Source organism: Pleurodeles waltl, chromosome 10 (genome assembly GCF_031143425.1).
Source record: "Pleurodeles waltl isolate 20211129_DDA chromosome 10, aPleWal1.hap1.20221129, whole genome shotgun sequence".
NCBI lineage: Eukaryota > Metazoa > Chordata > Amphibia > Caudata > Salamandridae > Pleurodeles > Pleurodeles waltl.
In genome coordinates, this window is record NC_090449.1 from 943,138,577 (window position 1) to 943,155,294 (window position 16,718).

The window sequence follows — 16,718 nt, forward strand, 5'->3', positions numbered from 1 at the left end:
AGTACTTCCCACCACACAGTCATTTGATCAAGGACATGGAGAAGAGGAGGTACATTTGCAACCACCCCTTCTCAACAGAATTTCAAAGATTAGAGAATGCTTAGAAATAGCAGTCTTGTCACTTGTAAGAATGTGTTAGCAAAGAGAGCTGGAAGCAACCTTAGGCTATAGATGCTATAATTAAAAGGAGTGGAAGAGAAAGGAGCAAAGGAGGGTGGTAACATGGGAAGGGAGTAAAAACTAACTGAAGCAACACTTTAAAGTATTTGTCCATGTTCCAGTTGGTCTTGAGGACTAGTATTGTTCAATGTGGAAACCAGCACATTGTTCGATAACGTGTATGAGTTAATAGACTTGTCTCTGTGTGTACATTGTCTGAGACCATTCTAGTGTGTTAGTCCTTCCATCGTTTCTTTGTTTCAAATTGTGCCTGTTGTGTACAGTTATCAAGATCATCTTGAATGATGTGAAGTTATGTACTGTCATAGACTTGAAACTTCTTTGATTGCTAATATCTAAGGCACGTACAGAACACATATGTAAAAAGTGGGCTGAATGACTGGATACAAAAGCATAGTAGACCCACTTAGAAAAATAGTCAATAGCAACTATAAGGTATCTCGTGTCTTTGGGTAATAAGTGATAAGGACCTGAAAAATCAAGAGCAATTTTATCCCATGGATTCTGAGGAAGAGGAACGGGGAACATAGGTTTGATAGACGTCTTCCAATGTTTATCAGACACTATGCATTCAGGACACCCATTAATGTAGTTGAAAACTTGTTTATCCAAGCCCGGCCACCAGTAGCATAATTTAAACCTTTTAGTGGTAGCGGAAATACCCAGATGACCTTCATGTGCTATTTTAACAATTCTGTCTCTGAGATCAACGGGAGGAACCACAAGATCACCTCTCAAGCAAATTTCCCCTTCACAAGAAAGTTCTTTAGCTACTTGGCTGAAACATCTGAGTTGATGTGACAATTTCTTCTTGGGAGGCCATTTAGTCTTCAAAAACAACACCACTTTGGATAGAATTTCATCATTTAACATCGAATTTTTCCACTCTTGCTCCGTAATGTTATTATCTGCAACTGCTAAGATATCCAGAAAGCCTACAACACATTCCTGTTCCGAATCAGTATCCACAGAAGCATCAATTGGTAAAGGTAGCCGAGACAAGCAATCAGCTCGAAAGTTCCTCCCACCCTGTATGTACTTAATGTTTAAATTGTATTCTTGTAACTTTGATAACAAACAAACCAGGCGTGCAGATGCTTTTCCAAACCCATCACCATTCAAAAGGAAAGTGAGGGGTTTGTGATCCGTATATAGATCGCAACAATTTCCCCAAATGTATGTTTTAAATTTCTGAACTGCCCATGTGCAGGCTAACGCTTCCCTTTCAATCGCACTGTAATGTGTCTCCGCTCCTGATAGTCCTGGAAGCAAAAGCTACAGTATTTTCTTTACCATCCACCCATTGACCGAGAACAGCACCTAAGCCTTTTAAGCTCGCATCAACCATGATAAATGATTTATGCGATGGATTGAAAGGTTGTAAAGCAGAGGCATTTGCAACCAAATCTGTCACCTTCTCAAATACTTCACTAAGATTCTCATTCCAATCAAATTTGATACCTTTTTTGAGCATTGATCGTAAAGGCTGAACGATCATAGCATAGCCAGGAACAAATCTAGCGTAATATTCACAAAGACCCAGGAATGATCTTAAAGCATCTTTGTCGGTGGGAGGTGATGCTTTCCTGACTGCATCTATATTGCTACACTTAGGTCTAATACCAGTGCTTGAAATGCTATGTCCCGAATACTCCACCTCTTCTACCATTAATTTGCATTTGCTAGGCTTGACTGTCATGCCTCTGTCTTTCAGAATACTTAGAACTTTGTTTAACACTTCTACATGTTCGGCCTCAGTGTCAGTGTGGATTAATATATCATCCTGAAATGCTTCTACTTCAGGTAAATCACCGAAACGTTGATCCATAAGTTTCTGGAATACACTAGCCGCGGAGGCAAGACCAAAGGGTAAGCGTAAGTATTTATATGCACCAAATGGCGTTACAAAGGTAGTTAAATCCTGAGATGATTCAGTGAAAGTGATTTGGTGGTAAGCAGGGTGTAAATCAATGGTTGAAAAAAATTTGACCCTCCGACCTTGGAAATCATCTCCTGAATGTGTGGGAAGGGATGGCAATCAACAATTATGTTTTTGTTTACTGATCTTAAATCTACGCATAGCCTCAAACTATTATCCTTTTTTTTTTTGTGACTACAATGGGAGAAACCCATTCTGAGGAATCGGTTGGGGTAATTATACCATCCTTCTATAAATTGTGTAGCAGTGCTTTTAGATCTGCCCTGACACTCAACGGAATAGGCCTTACCTTGTGTATTACGGGAACTGCACCATTCTTTAGCTTAATACAGTGTTCATAACCTTTCACACTACCTACATGATCCATAAATACTTTGGGAAATGAGCTAATCATTTGGGTCATAGTAGCATTAAGAACGGTGACATTAGCAATGTGGCTAGATGACAAAGAGGTTGGTAAGTCGCCTAAAATGATGGGAGAGTCATGACCAGGCCTGAGAAAGATGCCTAAAGATGCTAAATCTCTCCAGCCTATAATATCTCGCCCTTTGACAGCAACGTACATTTTGGTATGAATAGTTCTACCTAAACATGTCATATCAGACCAAAAATATCCAAGTAGATCTATGTCATATCCACCGAATGCTTTCGGAGTGATGTCAGTAGTGAGTAAATTAACAGTGTCATGCCAAAACTTGAAGAAAGTCCGATCAGCAAGAATTGTAATAGGTGCTCCTGAATCTGCTAATACAGGAATTTTAAAAGAATCTATAAAAACATCACATAAAGCAGCCTTAATAACCTTCACGGGTTTTGCGCTAGTGTCATCCGGAAGATCAACAGCTAATATAGCATTCGAAACTTGTTGGAACACTGAGCAACTTCATCATCAAGCTCTATTGTGCTAATCTTAACTTTTTTGAGTAATTTTTGTTGGTGTTGTGAGCAAGGCAAATACTGTGGAAATGACCTATCTTGCGACAGGAATTGCACTGTTTCCCTATTGCAGGGCAAGAAGGATCATTACCAATGTGTAGTTTGGAACCACAACGAAAGCAAATACGAGGAGTCTTCCCAGTTCGCCCACGAGAACTGAATTTCCCTACTCTGTCTTGCTTGTTAGACACAGCACAAACAGCATCATAATTAATTACACAATCAACAGTAGCACTCTGATTAGCTAAGACTCTTGAGGTGGTTATCGACCTCTCAATGCTCTTAGCAAGGTCAATCACCTCCTCAAGAGTAGGGTTCCGGCATGCTAAAAGTCTCTCTTGTATTTTCGTGTGAAAACAATAAACAAATTGATCACGAATGTAGGTATCAACATTGGTTCCAAATTCGCATTTGGAAGCTAAGACTCATCAGAGTACTGTTTCTTCATTCTTGCCAAACCTTCAGCGTAGCAGTTCCATGCATTATCACCTCCAGCTGGTGGGGTGATAGGAGGTAAATTGTCAAAAACAAGTTGGCCTGCAACTCCAAGATGATTAAAAAGTATGGCCATTTTTCTAACTGGGGAATATTCATTCGCACCAACGGCTGTAAGATAATTATCAAATATACACAGCCATTCAGTCCATTTGATATCTGGTTTTCCTGGCTTTTGCAAAAAAACTGGAGGTTGTATTATTCCATGTGTGGCAGCCATTTAATAAGAAAAACAAGTCACTAGAATAAAAACTGAAATTTGTTTTGCCACAATGGTGCCAAAAAAAAAAAAAAAACAATATGGTAGCTGTTACAACTTAAATTGAAGTAAAGTACTAGGTAATTTGTAGCACGTTCTGGACAAATGTTAATCAATAATAAGAAATGCACAAAGAAGTAACAAAATTGTTGGGCAACTGTCACCACGTTGATATAATGATATCAATCTATCATTGCATCATCATAAGCAATCTTCTTAGCATTGGCGCGTAAGAGACGTATTGTTAAGAAACGGCTTGAAATGATGGACGCGTGCACCTTTCCGCGTGTGCAGAATTTCAATCTGATGTCAGGAGCACGTTGCTGGGCAACCGGCTGATAGACAAACTCACGCGGCGATCCGATACTAAAGTCATGAGAACGCGTTGCTAGGCACTCAGCTGTTCAAACGCGCACACCCTCTCGCGCGTAAGTCTATGGCATCCGAAGAAACACGTTGAAAGGCAACCACCTGATGAACTCTCCCTCATGCGCAGGAACCAATGAAAAGATATGCCAAAAAAAAAAAAAAGCCTCACCTGGAAATGAACGAAATAAAAGTCAAACTGAGTGTCTTTAAATCTGCTCGATCATCACTGAAAGTTGTTAAAGATTCCGTCCGTTCACTCCGTTCGGCACAGTAAATCTGTCGGATGGGTCGCAGGAATGTAAAAAAAAAAAATATATATATGGTCACCCCACTCCTGGTACTAATTGTAAAAGGTGGGGTGAATGACCACAAAGTCGATCTTGCAAGTGAAAGACGATCCGAAGTTTATTCTCCAAAATGCAGACCCACAACAGAGCCAGCTACCGGATCAACGGCTGAATGCCCGTCGAACCAGCACCTTGAGCGCCCTACAGAACATGAAATGTCATGACACTAGAAACCCTAATAAAAGAATGCAAACCACGCTACACGTAATACATCACCTAACTAAGAATGTATTTACATCACCCATTACATCATACTTTGCTACAAAGCAATGGAGTGGTGCACTTGCCCAAATGTAGGTTACTGCAAGAAATAGAGTAATTCATAATCATCTGCAATAGAGAAAAAGATTCTTTGGTGTTGAACTTGAAGGTTGCTAACTCTGGTGTTTCCTTTTCTTTTACTTATGAGGTGCTCCTCTAAGGATCTTTAGCTCCTTTTCGAAGAGAAGTGACCTCTGGGAATACCTGTTAAGCGGACGGGTGTTGTTCCATATTCTCAGTTCATAGAGTAAAAAGGCTCAATTCCAAGCCTATTTGTATTTACATTTTTTATTACAAATCTGGCAGTGTTATGGTTCCTTGTGTTATGCTGTCTTCTAAGGTGGTTGCTATTGCAGTATTGTTGATGAGTGGAGCTTGAAAGTATTGCAGGTTTGGGTTAAGCAGTGACTGTGTAGGTCCATCTGAGTGAGAGGGATTTGGGGCCAGATGTAGCAATGTCCGATTTTGCGGATTGGAAATTGCGAGTCGGTGCGACTCGCAATTTCCGAGTCGCAAAATTGGGTGCAGAACGGTATCTCAGACACTGTCTGCGAATCGCTATGGGGTCGCAAACACCCACCTCATTAATGTTAATGAGGTGGGTTGCATTTTGCGACCCCATAGCGATTCCCTGCACTCACAGGGATGGTGGCTTGCTGGAGACGTCAGACCACCATGTCTGTGACTGCTTTTTAAATAAAGCGGTTTGTTTTTTTGTATTGCAGCCCGTTTTCCTTAAAGGAAAACGAGTTGCAATACAAAAAAAATAACGAAACCATTTGGTTTCTTTTTTTTCAGAGTAGGCAGTGGTCCATTTGACCACTGCCTACTCTGAAAAAACATTTCTGGCAACATTCACAAAGGGGAAGGGGTCCCATGGGGACCCCGTCCCTTTTGCGAATGAGTTACCACCAGTGTGACACTGGTGGTAACTGCGAATTGCTTTGCGACCGCGTTCGCGGTCACAAAGCAATTTAGCATTGCGGCTCGAGTCGCAAATAGGAAGGGGACATCCCTTCCAATTTGCGAGTCGCATTCACATTTTGCGAGTAATGTGAATGAGCATCGCAATGCGTGTTTTGCATGGCACAAACTGCGATTTTCGCAGTTTGCGCCATGCAAAACGCTACCTACATCTGGCCCTTGGTCTGATTTATTTAATTCTTTGGTCTGATGGCCGGCATGAACGACTCACTTAAGTGGGGGCAGAGTAGAGTCAGGTACTCTGGTGAGTAGATACCTGCCATTGCACAAATTGGAAACTAATCAGGGCTTTGGGTGGTGGTTGTGAAGTTTGATTTAGTCACATACGGTTTAATTCTGCATAAGAGTGACAACTGATATTATGCTGACTGCGGTTTCTTGTCAATGTCTTAAGAGAAAGAGCGTATTATATGTACGTAGCACAACTGCTGTGCCCCAAAACTGCCTGTCTTCGAACTCCAAAAAGTACTTTCCACCCTAGAATATCCACTTAGCACCACCATCCAAACGCCCCATAAATTTGCCTTTCTCAAACGGAACAATTTAGACAGAATCTTGGCACCAAAATACGCACATGATAGTACCAATGCAATAGTGCAGAACATTGTTTCCTCACTATGCAACTTTACATCTTAGAGCTTCTCCATTAAGAATAGCTAGAGCACTCTATCGTCTCAAGTGCCCACTGCTGTACCACAGCTATATACCTGGCTAGCACTGTTTTCCTAGAAAGCAGGCTGAGCATCAGACCACTGACCTACCAGTTCATGCAAAATAAAATGACAAAATCCTTCAGCACACCCTTCCATATACATAACTATCCCCACAGATCTTTAGCTGGCGCAAACACCTTCCGATTTCACATCAACCAATGAGAACCATTTGTAAAGGTGGCTTTCCAAATGCAGCCCTCTGCCAACCGCACACTCAAAAGAATATAGACAACTGATTAGACTCCCAGAACCACATGAAAAGAGTGGTCAGGTCAAGAATGCACCTCTTGGATACTCTAAAAATTGAAATTGATATGCAAGTGCTCCTAACATATAATAATCGCTAACTGAATCCCCATACCGAAGGAATAATTAGATCATGAAATATGTAATCCTTTCCACTCTCAAACATTCCGAAAGATGAGAGGAGACCATCACTTTCAGAAACAATTTAACTGTTTTTCTGGTGAATTCTCGATAGTCACTTCTTCCTTGTCCTGCTGTGATTCAGTTAGCAGATTTGGGCAGTTGTGGCCTACTCAGTTATTCGCTACTGGTTTGTGTATCAACAGTTCCTACTCTTCAATATCCTTTTCCCGGGACCTGCTTCTCGCTAATAGAGAAATAAAAAAATGCTATTTCATGCATCACTTTTCCCTATAAAAATAAATCACAAGTATATCTAATAATAATAATACAATGCACGTTGGGTCAATTTCAGTAAAGATGGGGAGGGGCACTCTAGTATTACTGGAAAGCTTTCTTAGTAAATGCAAGCCTTTAATTTATTAAATGATATGAGCAGCAGTCAAAGTAGACATGTTCAACATGCGTAGCAGAAATGGTAAAACATATTTGACAGGTTTCCAACTTAATTGCTTTTACATTGTCAATCAAGCAAATTCTACTTTGATTGCTTGGTGAGATTTCTAGAGACTACCATGGAACCAAATTGAAAAACTATCACCTACTGTGTCTGCATAGAGACATTGATCAGAACTTGTAAATAATCTGTCCAGTTGCTGCTTAATCGCGCTGCTGGAAATTACTTTCTTTTCATGTTTGATCTTTGAAAATATGCCTGTTTAGGAAACATCTCATTTTATATGTGCATTTTCGATGCTAAGTGCAGTCATTTTCTCCAAAACATTTATTAATACACACACGATGTAGAGTGGTAGTTTTTTTATCGCACTGGCTGTTTGAGGGAATTCTGTGTGATGGAAAATGATACTGAGTGTCGAATATTTTTTCCTTTTCGGTGTGCAAAACTGTCTACACAATGTGCTATACACTACCAAGTCATTGGCAGGGAATGTGTTCCCAGGATTTCTCAGTTTCGGAATATTCTCCAGTAGGGTCGTGAAAATGTTATTTAATATTGATTTTTACATCTAGCATTTTAAGTACATGATCATCGGATTTTAGTCACCACACTCCTTAAAATGTATTAGGAGCAGAATTAATATTTTTAACAGCCAGTTTACCCCTGAATTCACAAAGGACATAGCGCAAAACTAAGTACAAGAGCAATCTGACATAATGCTTCAAATCTCCTGTTACACCAAAACATCTGTAAATAGCAAAATAAAGACTGTTAGACTTTTTCACCCTTGGCGTGGTCTCCCTTAACACTTCGCCTCTGTTCCCCAGGTTGTGATGTGTGCTGGACTCTGATTTTACTGTTTCTGTTACTCTGGACACTTTACCACTGCTAACCAGTGCTAAAGTGCAAGTGCTCCTTTACAAAATGTGTATGTAATTGGCTTATCCATGATTGGCATATTTGATTTATTAGTAAGTCCCTAGTACAGTGCACTAGAGGTGCCCAGGCCCTGTAAATCAAATGCTGCTAGTGGGCCTGCAGCACTGATTGTGCCACCCACATAAGTAACTCTGTAATCATGTCTCAGACGTGCCACTGCAGTGTCTGTGTGTGCAGTTATAACTGTAAATTCGACTTGCCAGGCCTAAACCTTCCCTTTTCTTACATGTAAGACACCCCTAAGGTAGGCCCTAGGTAGCCCCAAAGGCAGGGTGCATTGTATCGTTAAGGTAGGACATATAGTAATGTGTTTTATACGTCCTGACAGTGAAATATTGCTACATTTGTTTTTCACTGTTGCAAGGCCTGTCCCTCTCATAGGTTAACATGGGAGGCTACCTTTAAATCTGATTAAAGTGTAGATTCCCTTTGGGAGTGGATGTACATGTGGAGTTTGAGGTCTCTGAGCTCACAATTTAAAAATACATCTTTTAGTAAAGTTGATTTTAAGATTGTGTGTTTGAAAATGCCACTTTTAGAAAGTGAGCATTTTCTTGCTTATACCATTTCTGTGACTCTGCCTGTTTGTGGATTCCCTGTCTGGGTCAGTTTGACAGTTGGGCTGTTTGCACCTAACACTAGACAGTGACACAAAAGGAGCTGGGGTGTAGTCTGCATTTCCTGATGAGTCATCTGAGCTAGGAGGGAGGGGAGCAGTGGTCACTTACACTTGAAGGGGCTGTGCCTCTCCTCACACAATGCAGTCTCCGAACCCCTGGTGAGTGTTTGGGGCCTGGCCCGGGCAAGGCAGGATTTCACATTCAAAAGAGACTTTACTTTGAAGTAAGCCTACTATAAAGGAGAAATTGTGTATAAGAAGGGCACCCAAAACCACAGACTTTAGATCACTTCTGGACATCAAGAGGAACCTCTGCCTGGAGAAGAGCTGAAGAGAAGTGCTGCCCTGCCTGTGACTGTGCTTTGTGGAGCTATCCTGCAGTTGCTGCTTCTGCCAGAGTAAGAGGGCAAAGACTGGACTTTGTGTGCCTTCCATCTTGTGAAGAAATCTCCAAGGGCTTGATTTAGAGCTTGCCTCCTGTTGTTTGAAGTCTCAGGGACAGCAAAGACTTCTTTCTGCCAGCACCTGGAGTCTCTGGAGATACTTCTGTTCTGACAAGTGGTGCCCTCTCCAGTCCCTGGGCCCTTGAAAGGAAAGCTGGTGGAAATCCAAGGAAATCGACTTCGGACTGACGCCGCTGCTGAATCCGGTGACGCCGCCTGCGACCGACTCCGTGATCTTCACTGGAACGAGACGACCTTCGCAGGCCCGACGCCGCTGCAGCCCCGCTGAAGTCTGCGACTCCGTGGAAGTCGGTGCACCACGTCGTGACCAACGCCACTCGAAGTGCGCGGATTCAACGTTTCGCACAGACGCCGCGATCCCCGACTTCGCGCATTGACTTGTTTTCACTCTTCACCAAAGGTACTTTACTTGGGGGTCTATGCAACTCCGTGTCCGGTGTCGGCTTGTTGGGAATGACTCCGTCACGGCACCGTCTTAACACCTCATCATAGCATTTTGTGTTTCTAAGCGCTATTTTTGAGTTTAATCTTTAAAAATTCATAACTTGACTTGTGTATGTCGGATTTTTGTCGTTTTAGTCTTGTTTTGTTTAGATAAATATTTCCTATTTTTCTAAACTGGTGTTGTCATTTTGTAGTGTTTTCATTAAGTTACTGTGTGTGTTGGTACAAATACTTTACACATAGCACTCTGAAGTTAAGCCTACTGCTCTGCCAAGATACTAAGGGGGTAAGCAGAGGTTAGCTGAGGGTGATTCTCTTTTACCCTGACTAGAGTGAGGGTCCTTGCTTGAACAGGGGGTAACCTGACTGTCCATGAAAGACCCCATTTCTAATAAAGACCATATTCATCCTAGGAATTTGGCAATCAAGTCAAATAGTCAGTGCGTTCCAATACCCACACAATTGTATTTCACACCCTAACTATGATTAGATCATTCACTGATTAAATTTCACCTTTCTAAGGCAACCAGACATCTCTGCATGGAACGATCTGTCTTGATCAGAGGAACAATGTAAATGAGATTGAGATTTGTAACAGAAATGAGACTAGATTTACAATGGCAACAGGTGCAAATTAACTGAAGGCTTCTTAGGAGCTCCCTAAAATAAAAGAACTAGAAAACAGGAGACTGTCATGCCCATCAAAAAAGAAAAAAAAAATAGAGCATAAACATTACCCGATAGTATAGTAAGAAACTTGGTGCAGTCAGAATAAGTGACACAGCATAGAATGACACACCGTAGAATGTCTGTGGCAACACTCCTACAATGATGCAAATAGGTTTGAGTGCAGAATCTGTAAGAGGGCTACCGCAGAGCATTGAAATGGTCAAAAACGAAAGGCTGCTCCTCCCAAAATTGACAGACATCTTCTACATCATTTGTGAGCTAAAGATAATCAGGAAACTACCGGGAGAGTCATTTCAGCAGCCCCACACTATTGTTGAAATGTGATGTCATTTTTCAGAGCTGTAGTGATCATTTTTGGGGAACACAAGCCCTCTGCTGCCCTTAGCAGTTGGTCCTGTCACCTTCGTAGACATGCACTATTTTGTTCCTGTCCTCGAAGCTCACCTGCCTCCGACCCATTGTTGCTCTCACTGTGTGGCCACGTGCAACTATGTCTCTCCTTTGTCACTGTACTACACCGTCCCAGGCTCGTCTCCTTCAGCACCTCGGCTTTTAGCTGATGTTTGTCTGTATATACCAGCTTGCTTCAGCAGCCCCCTCTCCCCATGGCTTACACAGAGGGGGTAGACCGGAAGGATTGTGGTGCAAGGCAAGTGTATCTTGTTTCTTGTTTGGTGCTTTTCTTTTTTGTTATTTGTTTCTTGTTAGGTGTTGCCAACAAGATATGCCTTTTCTATGAATACTGAGGAATACATAACAAATGATGCATTTCAAATATTCTAATCATGAAATCACAAATAGTCATAGACCTACTACAGGGTTTACATTTTTTTTTTTAATTTACAAGGTCATTTAGGATGCCAAAAACATCCATACCTACTGCTGTTTTTCCAACACAAACGAGCCATTATGTAACATCCAAATATATAATTTCCAATAGAGGATGCACTAACTGTTAGATCTTGATCCTATAACGCTTTGTGACCCAGATGTAAATGTTCCTCTGTTATTTGCCTCTTTGACCTTTTGGTCTCTTGTTGTCTGGTATGGAATGATTCACTCTAGGGCCTGTAAAATTCTTGCCTCAGACCCAGGTGACATCAATTTTCTACATGGGTCCCGAGTGCACCTCCTGTCTGCCCCTCTTTTAAGTGGTGTCAGACCTGCCTAGGGTGCGATCCTTGGGAATTCTGATTCTTAACAAAAAACAACTGTGAGACACCCAGGTCTTGGTCCCCTTTTTTGCAAAAAATAAAAAATAAATAAAGAAATAAAGAAATAGCACTAAAGACCTATTTATTTGAACAAATCTTCAACTAATCTCCTCCGATCTTAAATGATCTGCTGGGTGTGGGAGAGTGCCTTGAGATTCTTATGGAACATACGTACCTTACATATACTAACATTATTTTTTCAAACTTGCATATTTTCAGCTTCATCGTCCTTTAACTTAAATCATAAGATCATTCCTACAATCTCATCAGCACTTACCTGGGATGTGTCAAGAGTTCTTTAAGCAATGACAGGACAGATTTTGTACCATAACGCAAATTCTGAAGTTCCTTTTTGATCTTGTACATTTTATTTCAATTGACTCCTATTACACACTCAACATGCTGTGGTTTACATTTTTTGTTTGCAGGTTCCCTTGTTCTAACAATTTCCTTCTGTTGTTCCAGGCTGGAGGTTCCCAGGTGATTTTCACGAATCCATTGGAGATCGTCAAAATCCGATTGCAGGTGGCTGGAGAGATCACCACAGGCCCTCGTGTTAGTGCTTTGACTGTTCTACGCGATCTTGGCTTTTTTGGACTTTACAAGGTAAGGTTTTAATGTGTTTCTGTATGCACGTTTGTGTTTACTGATCATGCTCGGGTCATTTGTATTCTCTCCTCTAGAGCCATCACAGCATTGCAGTAAGAATCTGTGACATAATGTACCTCATTGGAAATTGTTGATTTTTTTAAAATTCGTTTTTTTAATAAAAAAGGTTGTTCCTTGCACAAGAAACACTACACGCAATACATTTTAAGAGCGTTAAGTACAGGTTTTAAAAAAAACATAAACCCTCTGTGAAAAATGGTCATAAGATCTGTAATGCAATACATGGAGCAGAAATCCCAGATTTTCTAAATGTATACCTACCTGAAACAAAGTACCAGAAGAAACAGTACTCTCTTATCTATACTTCCCACAATACAGAGGATGAATATTCAGAAATTGGGTTCAGTTAGACAGACTAGCCAAATCTAACTCACTGAGATCTAAAACCGTGGTGAAAAATATAGTTTTAAGTTCCTTATGGAATACCAGAACTGCGGGGGTCTACATCTAATTAAAAAATACATCTTTAACCACGTAGAGTTTTATTAGGGCTATGGTTTAGTTGTGTGCCATCCACTAGCCTCCTGGAATGTGAAGTTTGGCTTTCAGGTACCAAGGTTAATGCAATACAACCACTTTTTAGACAGCCACACAGGCTTGAACAAGACGTACATTTCAAAAATAAATAATTGCAGCACCTTATCAGGTTGATTATAAACGGTTTCTGACATGGTGTGTGACTGTTTTCCACATAAGGGTGAGGAGGCCCTGATCTTTCTTAGCTTGCAAATAAAGCACACAGTAAACTCTTTCTTGGACTGTTATTTTAATCAGACAGTCACTTTCAAAGTGCTCCAAACCTTAATCTAGGATCATCTACTCTCTCTCACTTTTATGAAGAGAAAGGATCCCCTCAGCTTCTTGGAAGATGCAGACAAAGTATCTGGGTGGAGCAAAGACTTTGCTGTTAAAACAAAGCCAATGGATCTTGCCTTTAGAAGGTGCTTCGATGGTGCTTTTTTGCATTGGCAAAAGGATAAATAAATAGACTAGTGATTCCTTTTTAAGGAAGAAAGACCCTCACCCACATTAAGTGGCACACATCATCGTTGAATCCACTCCTAATTGTGGACAATTGCCCTTAGCGAGCTTCTGCCATATGAAAAGCTACTGCGCTTTTCTCTGATAAAAAAGAATGTTTCCTTCCAAGGGGAAAGATAACATTGTTTATTTTTCGTTTCCTTATCACAAGATTAAACACTATAAGATGACTTCTGTGAGTGCATTAGGGCCTTATGCTGCTGTAAAAAAGATGACATGTTTCTGCCCATAAATATAACCTAAAAGTCAGGGGCACTCATCAGAACAATACAAAACCTCTGTGTTGTGTTGTGCTGCGTCATTAATGCGTACAGAAAATAAATGAGTTATGATCCCAAAACCAATAACGTAATAACATTTAAAATGTTTTACATTAGACATACATCTGTAAAGCTATTAAAATAACTGTTACTTGTCACTTGAAATAAAATCAAATTTAATTAACTGATTAATTGTTCATATTTTAGCCATACTCACCTCACAAACTCCTACATACCTGAAAATACAGTCTTCATGAGAGTTAGCCCAAAAAGCAGTTCACCCCGCTTGGGCTATCTACCTAATTGTCACAAGGATACGCATGAGGCACGTCTGACGCTAGCCCTGGGTAAACGGACTTCAAATGGGATACTTCAGACTAAAAACATGCTCACAGAAATACGTCAAAAGAATACAATTGCAACGAGGTAATTACATGACAATGTCGGGTCATATGGCCCCCCTCGGTGCTAATGGTAGTTTTGCATCAGTGGTCACCAGGATGACCTCACCAGAGCAATGAAATAAAAAAAACTCAATGAATATAATATTCTGTCATGGAGAGGAGTGGAGTGGGAGAGCAACAGACTTGCAGAGGGGTGGTAAACCTTAAGATAAAGTATTTTAATGAAATTGTGAGGGAGAACCAGCAGAATGGGACAGGAACTAGGAAAGTCTTGCATTCCGAAGGAGTGCTAAAATGAATGAAATATAGTTTCCTCGTTTCAGCAGTGGAAGGATACAAATTATCTTATAAAAATGATGGTAAAGAAGCGGTGTTCCCAGGGCAGAACAAATCAAGAATAGGTAAGAAAGCCATTTAATCATGAGGAAGGAGACTGATACAGGTAAGCATCCCATCTAATCATGAGCAGTGGGCTGACCTAGTACTCACGCTTTGTATTGTATTATGCACAGTAGGTCTTCGATAGCAGACATCTAAATCTGTCTCGAGGTGAGACCTTAAAAAGCATTTATTTGAAAATGCAGAAAATGTTATTTGGAAACAAATATGTTTTTTTTTTTTAATTCAAACTGCAGTAGCAATTTTTGCCATAGCTGAAGCCTTTTACTTTTATTGATAACGCGTAGCCGGTATAATGGTGCCTCATTTTGTATTTTCATTTCTACATGATTGGTTTGTCTTTTGGAAATGCCATTTTTAGGCAAAGACAGTTTTTGTAGATGAAATGGCTTAGCAGGTGTGTCCTATTTGTCTCAGGTACTGGTGCTAATACAGAGCCCCGACTGGATAAGAACAACAGTTTTTAGACTTTTAGTGAATCGCTCTACTTACAGCAGAGGTCTTTCTTAACACCAGCTGGAGTCCTTTCCACCATCTTGCCCCTACTAACTGCATTGCGTGATGGTGGTACTGCTGTTTTATAGTTTTATACTTGTATCCTCTGTAGTTAACTGTAAAATGCCCATCCATCAACAAACAATACACCTCACATTCAAATGTAACACAGCAGTCTACCATTTTGATTTTCATTTTTTGATTATGTGCAAGTGTAATGTACAATATCTTAGTAAAATTGGCATGCCAGACTTTGACTGCCCCAAACGATCACCAAATTTTGCGCAGATCCATCCATGAGTCAAAAGTTATAGGCAAACAAAAAAATACCTTTTAAATGGAAAGTGCAGCAGAGCCATAACTACACATTTTTAACTGACACTGTAATACATGTGTTAGGGATGTGTAATCCCTGTATGTCTGTATCTTGAGGCGGATGAGAACACTTACTCTGTCTCAAAGTCAGACTTAAGCAAAGGCTTGTAAAGAAAAAAAAACAGTTGCCTGAACCCATCACTCTCAAGATATGCAAGGATTACATGGCTTTTCTTTTAGGTTTGCTGTGCACAGTGAAGAGAATGATTGCCTTCCTTGGGGTGATTATGACATGAAGGAGGGAAAGAATGACACTCTGGTTTACAGATAAAGTCCATACAAAGTCTAGTATTATTCATGATAAGTTTGCAGTTCAGGCTTATATGTATTTAATTCTAAATTAAGCCTGTGATCTGCTCCAGGAAATCATGTCCTGCTCCACAATCCCCCAGGGTGAGATATTCTGGGGCAGGAGACATAGAAAACTAATAGGTGCTATCAAAGACATGCAAGACTGTGTGTGTGTGGGAGAATTTCAAGAAGGGTCCTCTAGGTTGAAAGGGTAGACGGGCTGTGGCTGAAGCAGACTGCTGGCATACTGAGCCAGTACAGTTGTCACAAATGTAGGGCAGGTTAGGCTTATTATTATGGGGATTCTGCCTGTCTGGAGCCATGAATTTCCAGTGTGGGATGGTGGGACTTGGAGGATGACAACCAAGCACACCAGCCCAACATTGCCATGGGGGCACACTTTTCTGGCAATACACCCAGTTTTATATAAATGTCATACAGAGTTACAGGTGGTGAAGTTTAGAAATGTGTTCATCGTCCACTTGCCATGGCGCCATATGTATGTTCAGTTGTTCACTGTGATTTGCAATAATATTTTTATACACAAAACATTTTGTTAGTTTGTTCTTTTTTATAGCACTGAAACAGGAGAAATATTCACACAGTGTATTGATATTTCTTGATTGTGGTGGATTCAAACCATACAGTATAAGAAAAAGATTAAGAAACATAATGCAGCCATGGTCAATATGTTCTCATCAATGCATCATTGCACAGTTGCATGTTAACGCACTGCCATGTTCCTCATGATCTTTCTTTTTTAAATGTGCTATGCATATACTAACCTTTTCAATACAGTCACCTACTTTGAGAACTTCTGAAGAAGTAGGTTCTGACCCGCTTAATTCCCCCAGCCCCCTTAGTTTCTGTTGAAAGGGAATTGCATGATAACTGCCTGTGCCCACCTTTTAAAATAAGTGCGGTTGCTGTGCAGATACTATAAGAAGCTCTATGTGGGTTACATGCGAATGTATACACCCATGCGTGTACATGTGTGGACTGAGCGAGTAGATCTATTGCCTAATTTAACCCTGCATCTGTGCAAAAGTAGTCTGTCACAGATGGGACCTTGAATAAACTGGTTAGGACCTGTTCAGGTCTTGTA

The 16,718-nt window shown here is 40.6% G+C and overlaps 1 protein-coding gene across 1 annotated transcript in view; it reads left to right on the top strand.

The window, feature by feature from the left end:
- The window catches only part of SLC25A13 (solute carrier family 25 member 13), a 587,939-nt gene that overhangs the window by 432,925 nt on the left and 138,296 nt on the right, over positions 1-16,718 (top strand). The window contains exon 14 of the mRNA XM_069211738.1: positions 12,145-12,285. Coding sequence (XP_069067839.1) covers positions 12,145-12,285 — 141 coding nt within the window. The remainder of the gene's footprint in view (positions 1-12,144; positions 12,286-16,718) is intronic.